This window comes from Leuresthes tenuis, unplaced genomic scaffold (genome assembly GCF_036924035.1).
Source record: "Leuresthes tenuis unplaced genomic scaffold, fLeuTen1.0.hap1 SCAF_13, whole genome shotgun sequence".
Taxonomy (NCBI): domain Eukaryota; kingdom Metazoa; phylum Chordata; class Actinopteri; order Atheriniformes; family Atherinopsidae; genus Leuresthes; species Leuresthes tenuis.
In genome coordinates, this window is record NW_027325367.1 from 18,196,446 (window position 1) to 18,212,031 (window position 15,586).

At 45.2% G+C, this 15,586-nt stretch overlaps 2 protein-coding genes across 5 annotated transcripts in view; both read right to left on the reverse strand.

Annotated features, from left to right (window-relative positions):
- ccdc85cb (coiled-coil domain containing 85C, b) overlaps positions 1-10,117 on the reverse strand; it is a 44,685-nt gene extending 34,568 nt beyond the window's left edge. For all 4 annotated transcript variants that reach the window (XM_072362432.1, XM_072362431.1, XM_072362430.1 and 1 more), the window contains exon 1: positions 8,595-10,117. In XM_072362432.1, coding sequence (XP_072218533.1) covers positions 8,595-9,309 — 715 coding nt within the window. In that variant the 5' untranslated portion in view covers positions 9,310-10,117. The remainder of the gene's footprint in view (positions 1-8,594) is intronic.
- An 871-nt stretch (positions 10,118-10,988) lies between these two features.
- LOC140267214 (cholesterol 24-hydroxylase-like) lies at positions 10,989-15,514 on the reverse strand. The gene is made up of 15 exons (XM_072362427.1): positions 15,319-15,514; positions 15,171-15,245; positions 14,928-15,009; positions 14,582-14,655; positions 14,282-14,368; positions 13,957-14,095; positions 13,740-13,850; positions 13,486-13,648; positions 13,206-13,271; positions 12,052-12,124; positions 11,886-11,970; positions 11,689-11,799; positions 11,431-11,519; positions 11,258-11,324; positions 10,989-11,172 (listed from the first exon to the last, which is right to left on the reverse strand). The coding sequence occupies exons 1-15, from the start codon at positions 15,465-15,467 to the stop codon at positions 11,023-11,025; spliced, it is 1,521 nt and encodes a 506-aa protein (XP_072218528.1). The 5' UTR covers positions 15,468-15,514; the 3' UTR covers positions 10,989-11,022.
- Between the last annotated feature and the right edge of the window lie 72 nt (positions 15,515-15,586).

A 15,586-nucleotide genomic window follows, 5' to 3' on the forward strand; every position in this document is an offset into this window, starting at 1 on the left:
TTGAGAATAGTGAAGAGCAGCACAACTAGAATGCTATTTCTGATCTATCCTTTTACACACATCATCCAAGGGCTTTTTTAAGGATTTGTTCATGTAGGTCAAGCTCGTTTTGTTTGCTCCATCCCCCTTATACAGTGGATAATCTTTTCTTAATTTTGCTGTACAAAGTCTGAACTTTCAGAGTGACTGAAAAGAAACCAGCTTTTCGTAGCATGCGGGTGACAAAAGGCAACACTGACATATGGCCTTAATGTAGAGCATTACCAGAAAGGAGGAGGAGGAGGGTGGATGCCATGCAACTTCCCCTAAACTCCCAAGATGTTCCAGGGTATCCTATTTCAACGTTCATCTCGCATAGTTTGATGTGGTCGTTTTTCATCAGATTGTTACTGCCTCTTTTCGGGATAAAAGTAACGCGCATGTTGAAAAATGGATGTTTCGAGTCCCATTCTGAACCAAAACGGAGACAGGTTTAGTTACGCAGTCCAGCCTGCGAGAGGAAATGAGTCTGCAGAGCAGCAGAGAAGGGTTACCTGAAACCATCCGCAAAAGACTAAAAATTCCAGAGGATGTAGAAACAGTGTTGTAGACTGTAAAATTCATTCCAGATGCTTCAGCAAAAATGTCAAACTCTGAATAATCTCATCCATCTCAGTGGCCCACTGCCAATTTCACATTTTTCTGCATATGCACCAGCTATGCAGATATCCTGATAAGTTCCAGTCCGTGAAGATGTTATCCTCTCAGAAACAAAACAAGCGTTTCGCTACTTCTTTATCACAGCAAATTCTGCACAAATATCACAACCAGGGAATAACTTTTTCAGCCTGAAAACTCACGAGCACTATGGGACCTACCAGAGGTGGACACTTCTTTTTTTTTTAACGCAGCCAAGCGTTCAAGAAAACAATTTATAACCGTTAGACTAGAGGTTGGAAATGGGTGACAGCGCTGCGTAAACTTAAGCAAGGTGAAGACCTCTGCTGACTCCAGTCTCCAATGTCACAGCACCCCAAACCAAAGAGCTGACAGGCAGAAAATGCAGATAAACACCTTGTTCCTCTCAGGCCACAAAAGTAGCTGATGCTCTGCTCTGTCTACAAGTTGCTGACTTCTGGCAACCTGGGGACTGCTGAACTGTTGAAGGTCACTGGGGATGTTGCACAGACAAAAACCAAACTGCTGATGGTGACTTTATGCTATGGCCACAGTCGTTTTTTTGTCCTAATGCCATCTGAACTCCGTTACTCTTTTGAACTACCTCTCCTTTCCCTTATTTGCATCCTAATCAGCCGTTCAGATCTGGCATCTCTGACATGTAGCACTGATCGATAAGGCTCTCGGCAGGGGCACAATGCCTATCAAAATCAACCTGAGCCAGTTATGGGCAGGCTGCCAACAGCGAACAAGCAAAAGACATGGTGTAGTCAAACAATTGTGCCCTCAAGGTAAATTTGCCAAGGTGCTTTTTTGGCCCTTAAGAAAGATTATACTGTAAAAGTTTAGCATGCATTCAATTTAGTGGTTATGTCGAAGATCTGAAAATCAAAGCATGAGCTGGACTTTAAAGAGGATTCTGGCACTGAAAGCTGACCGGTTCTCTCATCTGTCATTCAAAAAAAAAAAAAACCTGTTGAATAATCTTCTGACACTTAAGACTGAATTTAAAAGATCTTTGTTGTCGTCATTGCCTCTTTTGTAAACTGGACATTTTGAACTAAATGACAATGACAAACACCCTTTGGCTAGCAGCTTGTTACTTCAATTGTAATTTCTCCATAATTCCAGCATCCTTTTACTTTCCATCTTTTACCACAAATGGCACCATTGTTCACAAGCAGAGCATAATGCTCCATTAAAGAAGGGATGAAGCTAGTGCTAGCTGTTGATAATACAATTTCCGGGATACAACAACTGGCATTCGTGACATTTGCACAAAGTAAGTGACATCAGACCCCACTGTGGTTGATCAAAACAGTTGTTTGATGTTTCCCAACACTTTCATTTTGATGGAGCCATTATAACAGAATAAAGGATGTGAATTTAAAGATTGCGCGTCCTCAGTTTGCCACCCAAGTTGGTCATTTTAACTTTAAGATGTGGAAATGACACAAGTTAAAAGTCCACATATAATAAATATGTATATATATATATATATATATATATATATATATATATATATATATATATATACTTTGTACGAATCACCGAGTTCGGTATTGCATAATGAGGTTGTCAAGCTACAGCATTATCAAACTGCATGAATACAGGAATGCTAAATCCGTAGTATGGGATATGCATGTGTAAAGGAAATACCAGCTTATCTCCTGAGAATGTGACAGGTGCATTTATCTGCTTGTTAAAAATAACCCATGTTCAAGTGAGGTTTCCATATCTGCAGTGGTGTCTGAGTAGGTATAGTGTGACAGAACCTAACAACACTGCTGCACTCCCGCCTCCTTCCCCGGCCCACCAGACAGCCTTAAGTGAGCCTTTTCCTTCTTGTGCTTGAATGTTCTTGTGCTTTACTTAAGTAGTTTCTATTTGACAAACTATATTACTTCTGATTCACTGCTATTAGACATGAAATATTGAACACACATTGAGCAAGAGTATATAAAGAAGGCAAATCCTCACTTTGTTAGTCTCTTGTGTCTTTTGCCTTATGAGTCATTTTAAAGCAAACAAACACGCACGGGACTGACTACACTGGGGCTGGCATCATTCTGCACGGGTCAGCCAGCATGGAGGGCGACCATGCCCAAACCTCTTCCCATCCCCCTACATCTTAGTTCCCTCCGCTTCACTGACTCTGAGGCTAGGCGTGGGTGCCGTCCACTCGCCCCACTGATCATTGCGGTCGCCTTGGCAACCGAGCGACCCAGCCCCTCCAGCAGCCCACTGCCCAGCGATCAGAGAAGAAGGACGTCCACATGGATCACCAAAGACGTAGAGGGGGGGGGGGCAAGTGCTGAAAAACTTACCGCCGTGTTAAAAGCCCCTGCTTCAGATTTCTGAGCAAGTCTGTGTGTGTGTGTGCAAGACTCATGTGGGCTCTATAACCTCATTCTGTCGACCGGGCGCTGTGTTGATAGGAATGAGAGGATAGCAGATCGGACAGCAGGTTCACAGGAATCAAGAGAAAGATGAATTCAAATGGAGGGAGGGGAAAATCTGGAGGAGAACGTCGGCCAAGTAAGAAGACACAAGGAGGCAAAAAACTTAGAGACAGGTTTGGTTCATTCATCTTCCTGTTCCTCTCGCCGAGCAGCTTCACTCCTGCTGTGTCACAAAGAGGAGAGAGACCCACTTCCTCTTTTGTTTGTCCTGGAATGTGGGACGTCCTGACAGGCAGGATTTTCATTGACAGCACACAGCTGAGAGTTCCCACCGTGGCTCTTTCTCTCAACCCTCTCTTGTGTGTGTGTGTGTGTGTGTGTGTGTGTGCCTTTATCAGTTAACCAGGCATCACACAGCCAGACAGCGTGCGGTTAAACGTGATCCAGAGATGTCTTCCCAAGTCCAGGTCAAACCTCATCTGATGCAATTCTGCAACAGGTTTTAACAAGGCCCTGCGTGATCTTATTAATTGTGGGGATTAGAATAACCTCAGGGCTGCTGTGTCAGTGTAGTTGCTGAAAATGGCAGGCCTCGCTCCTTTTCCTATGTTTTGACTCGCCACCATGAGGGCACTACCTTTCATGAGAAAAGTGTTATCAGAGAGAGATTACAAGAAACCAACTCAGCGTCTCGGAAAACATGAGCGTTCGAGCGGACAAACAGGACATGGGCGACAGAAACATCCTATTCCTGCTCCGTGGCCTTTTTTGTCTTTTTTCTTTTCCAAAGCCCTACAGACATGCAGGTCAACAACTTGAAACAACGGTCAAGAGGAAAACACCATTGTGTTTCTGACCCCCCGGTTTCCCTTTTAAACGAGAAAGGAGCTCACAGGGAGAAAGAGAAACTCAAGAGTGGCTGGGTGTGACTGAGGCAGGTTCAGTTAAGAAAACAAAAGAAAGGTATCGAAAACCTGACTTTTGATTATTTTATATTTGGAAAAAAAAAAAAAAACCTTCAGAAATAATCTAATACACAACCGTCAAGAGGGCAATGCTTGATCAGCAACTTGAAGCTTACTGACAAAGCACCTCACAGGGAGAGGAACACACTGCTTAAATCACACAGAGACGTGAACGTCTACGCACTGACTAATTTGTGTCAACACGACGGTGGCCAACTGGGAGGGCAGGTTCTAGAGTTTCATTGTGAGCTTTTAGGTCGAGTCACTCCCCGGGGGTAAAAGGGAAAAAAAAGAAAGAAAGAAAACAGAGGGAGACGGAGAGAGAAGAGCCTCCAAATGAGAAAAGGAGTAGTTCGCACTCATCGCAGCACCTCGTATATCGGGACACATGCAAAGAAAGGCCAGGTGCCCGTGACCCCAGTTTAAACCGTTTATGACATCTCTGCAAGTTAATTAGGACTAATATGTGGCTAATTTGAGGCCAAGTGAGTGAGTTTACAGGTTGACTCAAGAGTGACCTCACAAAAGGCACGTTTACTTAGAAAACCGCACAAGTTACTCAATATATGAAGGTGAACCAGGTAGGCGGCATTCAAATGAACGCATTAATGAGGATTCCCATAGATGATGATCTGCAGTGAGTCACTAACCTATCTGACTGGTTTCTGAGGGTCCTGCACAGCTGAATTGGCCAACATACCGGATGGCGACAAGCTTTAATGAAGAGTTGCGCTTTTTCCATTTGCTTGCTTGCCAAGAAGCTACAGCAGCTCTGCGGCGCAATTTCTTACAGGGCAAAGTTTACTTCTTTTATGTCACAGTCGCAGTGCTATCCACTCCCATCTCGTAGCCGTCTGCAAGCCTCACCTCTTTTGTTGTTTACACTTTATCAGAGGAATTCGAGGGATAATGCGCTGCGAAGTGTTCAGAAGCCATAAACAGGTTCCCCTCATAACACCCGAGGGTTTGGCCGAAACCTGTACGCTACTATCTGAAACAATTATAGTGCTATGAAGGGGAGAAAAAAAGAAGAAAAAAGGTTATCCTCTGCTCCAGTAAATGGGACAAGCCCCAGATTGCATTTTGAAACTAAATCTGCCGAGCTAACAGGACCCATTAGTTCAGCCGTGAGCCAGACGCTGTCTCAATTGTGCCAATTTATTCCGTCATGTCAACAAACGCGCTAACGTTTCAGTCATTTAGCAACAAATGACGGGCCGTGCGCTGTAACCTGCAGCCTGAAACTGCGGGCTAAATGGCGAAACAGATGTGGGACGATAGAGATACAATGGCTTAACAAGATTAGAGGCGCAGTGGACCTATTTGCAGTTTTGTGTGTCATAGTAACCATCCAGCGGTGTTCAGGCAACTAAACTCGGCGTTGTAAACGAGCCACACAGATGTTCTTTTTCCAACATATTTCTAATGCTGTGGTGCAATTAAGCTACGACTAAAAGATAAAGGTGCTGCATTGCTAATAACTTACTCCACATTGGAGTATCTCAGCACAATTACTGCGTATTATCAGAGTGCGTCACTCTGGCTTTCAGAGCTTTGGTTTCATACGCTTTCGCTCGGTCGAGCATGTTTATTTGCATTAAAAAAAAGGTCTGGTTTTGGTCTCATTTACGCAATCTGGAGTCGTGCAAACATGCCGTCAGGCAATGTGTTCTCTCAGAGGTCAGCATTGTAAAAATGGTTTTGGTCCGAAGTGATCACCAACTTTGAACGTGACACGAAAGAAAGTCCAGAAATTAACTTTACTCTCATCAAGTAGATCCACTCATTTCACAAGTTCTTCTCTCATTTCAGAAGTTGGCAGCTGGCATGAAAGAAAGGCCACGGCGGACTGTAATGAATCAAGGCACCTAACATCTAAGCACGCCGTTTCTAAAAGTGAAAACAAAAGTTGGACCCAATTCCAAATGTGACTGCTTGATGACTCTTGTTTTATAACCTACACCCTGTACAAGTGTCAATACTTCATGAGAAGCGAAAGCCACAGCACAAACAGACGGATCTCAAATTGTCACATGTAGCAAAATATGTTGATGTCAGCCCGCATTTGATAGCTGGCAGAGAGAAACCGCATCCCCTGGCATATCAGAGCGCTTTTATTTGCTGAGCAAGAAACCCTCTCCCTTAAAGCCACTGTCAGCTAAAAGGCCAGGGGAACATATGAGGGTCTGCTAAAGGTCAACGAGCAGAGAGGATCTTTATCAGCTCATCTGGACAATGTCAAAAGAGTCATTCCTCCCGTTAATCTCATCCAGCTCTGCTCTGTAAGGCACCGTGAGAGCGTTCAATGCAAGCTCTCTGCGACAGCGTCATATTTCAGTCGGCCTTTGACTGGAACGGGGTTCCATGCTGCCAAAATTGAATGCAGACTTTGAGAAGCCTGTTACTACCGGGGAGTATGGCGTTATGAAAGCCACTGCAAGGCACAAAAAGCAGACAGTTAGACAGACGCCTTCACTCTCAGCACACACTATGTTCAAGTAAACACACACACACACACACAGGAGAAGGGGGTGGGGTCAACAGTGTCAGTGCTCAAGAAATTCAATTAAGCAGACAGCAGGATGTTTCCCAATGCCAGCCTCCATTGAGCTCAATATGCTCTCAAACAGCCCCCACCTCCGCAGTCCCAAGGCTCCCAACCAACCCCTTGCCGCCGTTCAGACACTCCCCTGACACCAGCCGAGGCCCCACGGAGGGCCCTTTGCTTGGGCTCCCCTTCATGCATTCCTCTCCCTTTGCCTCCAGAGAGATGGAAGTATAACAGATTCAGATAAGCCAAAAAGATGAGAAAAAAGTTTGAGCCGACAGGAAATGTATGAAGCATAAGCAGCATCTAACTCGATTAACTTGTTAGTCTGCACGCTACAACTCATTTCATCCTCCTCCACTGACTTTTCCATTGTGTGCGTGCGTGCGTGTGTGTGTGTGCGCGCGTCTGGCAACCAGACAGATGCTGTTCATTTAGCACTTGAGTGGCAATCCTCGAGCTTGTCTCCTAAACGCCCGGGGGAGCCCGTGGCATTTGGCCGGCATTAAATAAAGCCACTCTGGACCTCACACCACGGGTGGACCTGACCTCACAACATGGTCACGCCGCTCGGATTTCAACCAGTCGACTGAGTAAATCTGTGCCGGTGAAGAAGACCATTTTCTTTCCAGTCTGGCATGTAAAAGCCAACACAACAAAGGTGCTCTATCCAAAAACTATACATCGAGAGGGGGGCGGGGCCCCTGTTCGATCTGCACACTAATGCGCACGGTCACAAGTGGGGTTTTTTCTCTTCTTTATGGACGTTATCAAAATATGTCAATACCCACTCTATTCTGCTCCAAACGGAGTTGTTTACAATGGTATGAAAGCCAGAGGTATTTGTGATGCTGAGCCTTGGACATGATATCATCAGTCTCATTACCGGCGCATTGGGTTAAATAATGGCCTTAAGGAAAAAAAACTAAAAAAAAACTCTTTCAAATGACCTGGCCTTTCCCATACTGGCGCGTGGTTGTATATTTGTACATCATTGTCGGCGAGAAAGCACACAAAGCCTCAGAGGCACACAGTGTCGCGCACATCCAGAGAAACCGCAGCTCTGGACACAATCGTGATGTTACATAATTGGAGCCCAAACTGCTCCGAATGTCGCGTGCGAGCTTCAGCACATGTTGGTGTCCATATTTGGATTAAGGGCTCCCCTGGCTTTCCCTCTCATCCACGCTGCCACGCTGCCGTGTTTCGTTACCTGCGCGGTTTCCGCGGCCCATCATTCTGTGTGATCTGATTTGAAGCCGCTTGCTTTGAGCTCCTACGTGCTGCTGCTGTCCTTGTAAATCAGGGCAAAATAAAAATAAAAAACTAAGGTTGCAGATAGATAGAGGATTTTTGTGAAACAGAGTTTATTCCTCCTGCCAAATAGATCACGATGTGCTAGCTAAACCGGGGCTTACGGTCCTCATGGCATTTTCATCCTTGTGTGCAGCTTTCAGCCATGTAATTTAGGTCTTACAGGGACACTGATTTCTGGTCCAGTGCCATGCATTTCATAAGGGCCCAAAGAAGCCACGAGTGCCCTTCCACCACCACAGACAGTAATAATAATCAGCGAACAGCCCCACAACATTCAACTTGGTCAAGTCCGATCTAAAAGCTGTTAAGTCCTCCTTGAGAATCATGAGCTCAGTGGCCTCCATCAGCGCAGACTCAAATGATGCCTTACCTCTGGACTGACACGACCTCCGAAGGATGCTGCGTGTGCATTTGTGTGTGTGTGCCATAATCAGCCCAATCAAGACTTTACAGAGAAGCTAAACCAAGAAGCCACCCTCCCGTTAATCCTTCACAACCATTCTGATCAGCATCTGTTGCCAGAGAAATCACATTCACATAAAAACAACACAAAGCCTGACTGTATTAATCTATGAGGAACGAAGCCCAGAGAGTTTTGTGGACAGTTTAAAGGGAATGAAAAGTGGTCTGGTTGGTACAGCCATGTGGAAAGGGCTGAGTGACCAGTCTGCGCGTTCCCACAGTGCAACAGTTGTGTGTACTCACCATTGAGTCCGTTGGGGATGCTCCTGTGGAGGTGCGGCGCTGACAGGTCATCCATGGACCTCCTCATGGTCGGACCCAGCTTACTGTTCTCTGGGGGCTTGTGTATGTGGTTGTGATTGTGGTGATCGGGGCTGCCTGCACTGCCTGCGCTGGACGTGCTGCTGCCGTCTCCAACGTCCCTGATCGTCCCGGTGCCTCCATTCAGGTTGGTCAAGCTGGACTGACTGTCTATGGAGCTCCTTGAACCCGCCCCGTTCCTCTCCTCGTCCAGCATGAGGACGATCTCCTTCAGTTCAGAGTTCTCCCTCAGCACGGTCTCCTGGTTGGCCTCCAGCTCCTTCAGCTTCATCATGTAGGTGCCCACCTCCTTCCACATGGCGCTGGCCGTGTAACGGCCGAAACGCTGCCACTCCCGGGACAGCTTCTTGCCCTTCTGTCTGTCGTCGTCGAGGAAGCAGCAAAGCTCCCGGAGCTCGTGGTTGTCATCCTGCAGCTTCTGGTTGATCTCCTTCAGATTCCGGATCTCGTGCAGGTGCACCTGCAGCCGCCGGTTGATGTCTTTCATCATGTTGCCATGCTCGATCATCAAATTCATTTTCTCGCCGTCAACCCTCCTTAATTTCCTGACCAGGTCATCTTTACTGCACCGCAGCAGCTCGTCGTCCGTCAGCTGGCTCAGGTCATTCTTTGGCCCCTCGGACGGATTTTTAGCCATGACTGCCTTGACTGAAATCTCAGTTCTTGAAAATCGTGGCTTGCAATTCACTCGGGGAGACTTGTTTAACCTAACCTCAGTTGCGGAATCGTGTTCAAGCACGAATACATTGTCCAAAACCTGCGAGTGCGACGCGTTCTGATTTCCAACGGGCCGGTAACAGCGACAATAACAATGTGATGCCAAGACAACCCGTGCGCGAACTGAATGGCCTCACTAATCTCGTTAGAGAAAAGCCGTGCGGGGGTCTCCAAAACAAACTGTTCGCACTCAGATTTTTCGTCAATAACAACCACGGATGATTTTTTACACCAATTCACAGGAACTCTCAATCAGGTCCATCTAGTCCCAGGCGTCGAGTCCGGCCAGCACAGCACACCGCGTCCCACAGCTATGCGTGCAGTCTCCGCCGGACTTCCATCTACACAATTGTTTAAAACAAATAAATCTACAAAAATCCAGATATTTAAAACATTTTTACCGAAAAGCGCGAGCGTTTCTGCAAACGTGCACCCTATTTCAACTCACTTTCCAGCGGGGATGCCGTTTCGGACGCGTTTTTTGCCGTCAACAACGCTCCTCCTTAGTTAAACCTCTTTCTCTGAGAAGGTATGTGTAGTGGACGGAGGGCTCAATCCTTTCTACCCAACCAGCTCGGTATTACCAGTCCAATTACCAGTGGACCCCCTCCTCCTCCTTGTCCAAACACTCGAGTTTGAAATCATTCAAGAGGATTTGGCTCAAGACGGCCAATCAAGACGTGGGATAGAAACGGGCAGCAGGTAGATGAAAAGTGCGCTGAAGCCTCACAGGGTTCAGGCTCAGCCCTCTTAAAGCAACAGTACGACGTGTTCAGGGCACCTCCGAAAAACTGGAAATATGAATTTCATGTAAAACAGAGCGCTGGAATGCGGCTCAGCAAACAGATATTTAGTATCCCGCAATTAAATGGAACTTTTTTTCCCCTTAAAACCTTTGAGTTATTCACCCACGTACATTCCAAATAAACGTTTGATTTTGACAAAATTTAAATGCTTCTTTGTTGACCTTTAAACATAAAAGGCGGCTTCTGTGTAACTGGTCCAATTATTAATTCGATCAAATGAAAAGATACAATCCTTGAAATGTAAAAGAAAACACATCGATACATTTAGGTGAGCGGACGCTTTTGAATGGGACAGCTGCAGTTTAATAGGCACTTTTGAGATTTCTTAACAAGGTCACAGCGCCCCCATGTGTACACTGTCAGCAATGGTCAAAAGAGCCGTTGAAACATAAAAAAAATGTCACACGCACAGCATTCTGAGCACAAAGAAAACCAGTCAGATATCACATTTTAGCTGCAGTTTATCTTGTTTTTTTTTTAAAAAACGAACATTAAGTCGTCATATATAAGTGTCAGTGACACAATAAAGTTCAGTGATTCAGTGATTATGAAACAGCATATTGCATACAGCTCAAAGACTACAAAATGCGAGATTAAATTAGTGCAGCCATGACTATGTATGGTGTACAAGATCTGGCTTTAGGAAATAAAACCAGAAAGACAGTTTTACAACAAATGCTGCATGTGGCAGAAGCAGCAGAACAGAGATCCCAACATTCTAGACTAGAAAAGCGCTATACAAGTACAAGTCCATTTACCATTTACCATTCAGCTAATTTATGGACTAATATGATTGTTTTTTTTCTGTTTTCCTGTCATAAGACCGCTCAGTTTTTGTAATTCCTGTGTCTGACAGAGCACACCACTCCACTCTTTGGCCTCAGCGTGCCAGTGTCCAGGATGTCAAAGGTCTGTCCCGGGACGAGGGTGAAATCGAACCTCTGGAGCAGCTTGGCCATCACCACTTTAGCCTCCATCTGAAAGCACACCACCAGCCCACTGAGCTCAGAAAGAGTCTGTATGCACTGTCGGTCAGTGTGTTGATCGTGTTGTTCCACCCACCTGAGCAAAGTTCTTTCCCAGGCACGAGCGTGGACCGAGGGCGAAGGGGTAGTAGCAGTAATACGGCCTTGTAAAACAGATGAGATGCTTTTATATGGGACCGTGACGGCTGTTTCTGACATATCGGAGCAAAAGTAAAACCTGTCAACAGGTGGAAACTTCATTTGACTTACTTGGGAGCATCTGGGTGAAATCTGTCTGGATCAAATGTCAGTGGGTCCTTGAAGAATTTTTCCATTCTCCCACACACATAGGAGCTGAACTGAACATCAGAAGAACTGATGTCACATTTTGATATACTTTTGATGAAAATAATCCATAACAAGGTCTTGTTTTCTTACATCCTACAAATGATCGTTCGGACGTATAAACCACACACTTTGCTTTCTGCTTTAAAGCAAAAACATATTTTTTTTAGGCAAAATACCCACTATGCAGCTGAGTCCCCGAGGTATGTGGATACCATCAATGACGATGTCTTCCAGAATGTTACGGGATGTGCCTGGAGCTGTTGGGTAGATCCTCAGAGTCTCTTTCAGCACCTGGGTTGGGGGCGGGGGGGTAAATGTGAGGATCACAGATCACAGAGATTAATGGCTGATTTACTGACATCATTAGTAGGATTTACCTGGGAGAGGTAAATCAGTTTGCCAAGATCATCATAGCTTATGTCCCGTTTCATCCCGATGACATCGTCCACCTCGGTCTTCACTCTGAGAAAATAAAAACAGAACTTTAACCATCGTACACCAACGATATTGCAAACTGCCATGCACTGAATCATTAGTTCTTACTTTGCCAGTATTTCAGGATGTCTTCCGAGCTCCATGATGCAGAAACCGAGCTGATTGGCTGTTGTTTCTTGCCCTAAAAATGATCCATTTGGCAGACAAAGCTCAATCAGACATCGTTTTTATGTTTGTTTGTTTTAAAGTGGCCGTTTTTGTTGTGACTAAACGGAAAATGTAGGCCTTAAATGGCAAAATAATACAGAAAATAGACTAAATAACAATAATAATAACAAATTATTCAACCCCCTATGACATTTTTTCCTATTTTGTCGCCTTACGACCCGAAATTATTTTTCACAACACGCCAACCACTTTTAGAGTGAGAAATACAATGAATTGAATTCCAATTGGCTTCAATTGGACGATATTATTTAAGTGCCTTGAGATGACATTTGTATGTGGCCCTGTGAGGGACTGGCGACCTGTCCAGGGTGTACCCCGGCTTTCGCCCGATGACTGCTGGGATAGGCTCCAGCCCACCCGCTACCTGATTAACGGATTGACGGTATAGAAAATGGATGGATGGATGAGATGACATTTGTTGTAATTTGGCACCACATAAATAAATAAATAACCTGAAATATTTGTAATAGTGACACAAACTGACACTGGTAAATGACAGAAAAAAAAGATTCAGATAACTTGAACCCGTGTAGATATTTGTCCCCACACCTCAAAGTCAATACTTGCTTACTTTACACCACCCATAATTCCTTAAGTGCTGACCCATTTTTCCAAGCCCTGACAATGAAAAACAGCCACACAGCATGATTCCACCACCGCTGTGCTTTATTGAGACGGTGTTCGCTCTGACCTGATCACTTTCTTTCCCGTGTCTTGGGAAATCTTCACCTTCCTACACAGGCAGGTAACTCCAGTCGCTGCTATGGAGCCTCTTTGAGTTTTGGTTTTCTCGCCTTTCTCTGCAGGTTTTTTTGTGTCATCATATTCTTTCCATTTTCTAATAACAGATTTCACGGCGTTCTTTGAGTTTCAGAGATCTCTTGTGCACCCACACAACCTTAATCTGTACTTTCTCAGCACTTTGTCCGTAGGACCTTATGCGGGGGGGCCCTTGATCGTCACTTTAGTGGTGCTGCAGACATTTTCATGGCACCGTGTGTGCCCACAGTTGCGAGCAGGAATAACAAACTCACCCGCAATGAAGAACGTTGCAAAATTGTCCAACATCAGCTCCTCGTCTTCTTCGGTAATGTTCTCCTCTGTTAGATCAAGAAAAAGCACAAGTCATTTAACTAGCTCTTTTTGAAAAGTGGTGCCCTACAGGATGCTTAAAATGTGTAAATGAATGCAAAAAAAACACCCATGTGTAACGATGTGTGCTAAAGCCTTGTGTGTTTATTGAGTTACTGAGGCACACTTAAATTACGCTGCATATTACACATGTATTTTATACATTTTTTATTTCAGTGCAACCTGCAGAAGCGGTTTTGATGATCTGCGTCAGGATGTCTTTGGGGACGTCGTCGCCGTTCTGCATGGCGGCCTTTCTCTTGCGGATCCACTCGGCTCCGGTCGCGCGCAGCAGGCGGCACGCTTCCCTCACTTCATTAATGAATGATCGGTTCTTTGGATTGAACTGGAATTGAAGACTGAAGATGTCACAATGCGGCCGACAAGATTTTTTTTCCGACGTACACAATCCAAATCACGTGACGCTTGAGTAATACCTCAAAAAAGAAGTCTCTAACATAGTAGACCATCCCTTTCAGACAAGTCTCGATGGCTTTAGGGAAAACTGATCTGTTCGTCAGGAGGTCTAAATCCATGCCAAAAGCAATCTGGGAGTTATAAAGAGGGGGGGACATACATACTTACAAACATAGCCAGGAAATGATTAGAACTATTGTGATCAACTGGTGGAGGCAGCTGTAATACTGATTATACCTTGGCAATGACATCAAGGGTAACACAGTTGACAAGATGCAGCATGTTGGCCTCCGTATTATTATCAGCCACCTCGGTAAGCTTGTCCATCAGTTTCTCTGCCCTCTCGTTGAAGGTCCCCATGAGACCTCTCAAATATCTGGAAAGAACGGCAGGTTTGAGACAAAGGAGCAGCAAATCACAGCAACGCCTCACAGACTTCCTGTCATTGGAAGCCGTCGCGCAGAAACAAACAGAGGAAGGTTTCCAGTAAACCAACCAGGATCCACAAGTGCCCAAAACAACAGGTATGAAAGAAATCAGGAGCAGAAACTGAACGACTCACAAGCTGCTGAACGCAGGGTCCATGATTCGCCGCTGTTTGTACCAGAGCTCGTGATCCCGAGCTGTTACCAGGCCGTTGCCAAAGAACCTGCGAAGGAGACAGGTGAGAGGGCACTTTAGGAGGCCGGGAAATGATCTGACATCAGTAAAGTGATCACTCCAGCTCTAACTGAAAGTATCCAAGGATGCCGTACCTTACAAGGCCGGCTGAGGAATTCTACCAATGACAGCATCACAAAGGACGCTCCCCCTGTTCTTTACAAGCAAGGGGTAAAGCAAGCTGGACTATCTTGATAACTACCTTTGACCGAACAGGTTAAAGAGCCTCTTGTAGACATTCTTGTCCTTGGGGTACTTCGGGGACATCAAGATTTCCTGAAACCATAACCACTTAAATACTGAACAATCAAAGACAAGCTGTTTTGATACACACAGCACTGGAATACATCCATTTATCCATTTTCTATACCTGCTTAATCCAGTTCAGAGTTGTGTCCCACTGGAATACATCTCAGTTATTTATATGTACCTATATATATATATATATATATATATATATATATATATATATATGTGTGTGTGTGTGTGTGTGTGTATTGTACTGTATATGTGTTGCGTTCACTTCCACTTATGTACCAGATGTTTACCTTTGTCGCCTCTGGACAGGACACGCACACACTGACGTAGTGCAGAGCATTTATCCTGTAAACAGAGCCGTAAATCTCGGTCCTGTAAGGGTCAAAAACATGCAAAACAGTGGTTGGCGGAGATGAAAAGGACGTGCATAACGAGGCCTGCTGTCAAACTGACTTTAACCAACAGGCCCTGCAGCCGCGGAGGTTCCCGAGGCAAATTTTTCGAAGGTTCATTCCGTATGGCGCTAAACTTACCACTCCAGGAACTTGTCGTGAATGAGTCCGTTTTTCGTCGCCCTCATGAACGTCGGCGAATGCCCCAGTAAGAAGCTACGGAGGAGAAACGCTTGGTGTTTTAAAACAATACTTTCAGAGTGAAGCAGCAACGCTCGGCTTTGCTCACCTGTCCCTAGGTGGCCCGGGTATGTGGTCATATTTCATATGGATGTGCTTGATGTACAAGCAGTAACAGAGAAACGCTACTAAAAGGAGAACGGAGAGAATTATCAGCGCTTTCGCACCCAAACTCAAAAGTCCATAGAAAACAGCCATTTTGGGAAAAGCCAGTCTTGTCGGGTCTTAGCGAGTCCTGCGCCAGCTGCCCGTTGGCTAGTTCACTGTGAGGTTAATTACACATCTTTCCCCTCCCAGTGAACTCTGATATTGAACTG

What these genes read in the sequence shown, in the direction of transcription:
- LOC140267214 (XM_072362427.1), bottom strand. Translation starts at nt 15,467, where the DNA reads ATGGCTGTTTTCTATGGACTTTTGAGTTTGGGTGCGAAAGCGCTGATA. An exon ending in CCCGGGCCACCTAGGGACAG is followed by an intron (nt 15,246 to 15,318) that starts GTGAGCAAAGCC and finishes TCTCCTCCGTAG; the next exon opens with CTTCTTACTGGGGCATTCGC. An exon ending in TGCAACGTTCTTCATTGCGG is followed by an intron (nt 12,125 to 13,205) that starts GTGAGTTTGTTA and finishes GATCATTTTTAG; the next exon opens with GGCAAGAAACAACAGCCAAT.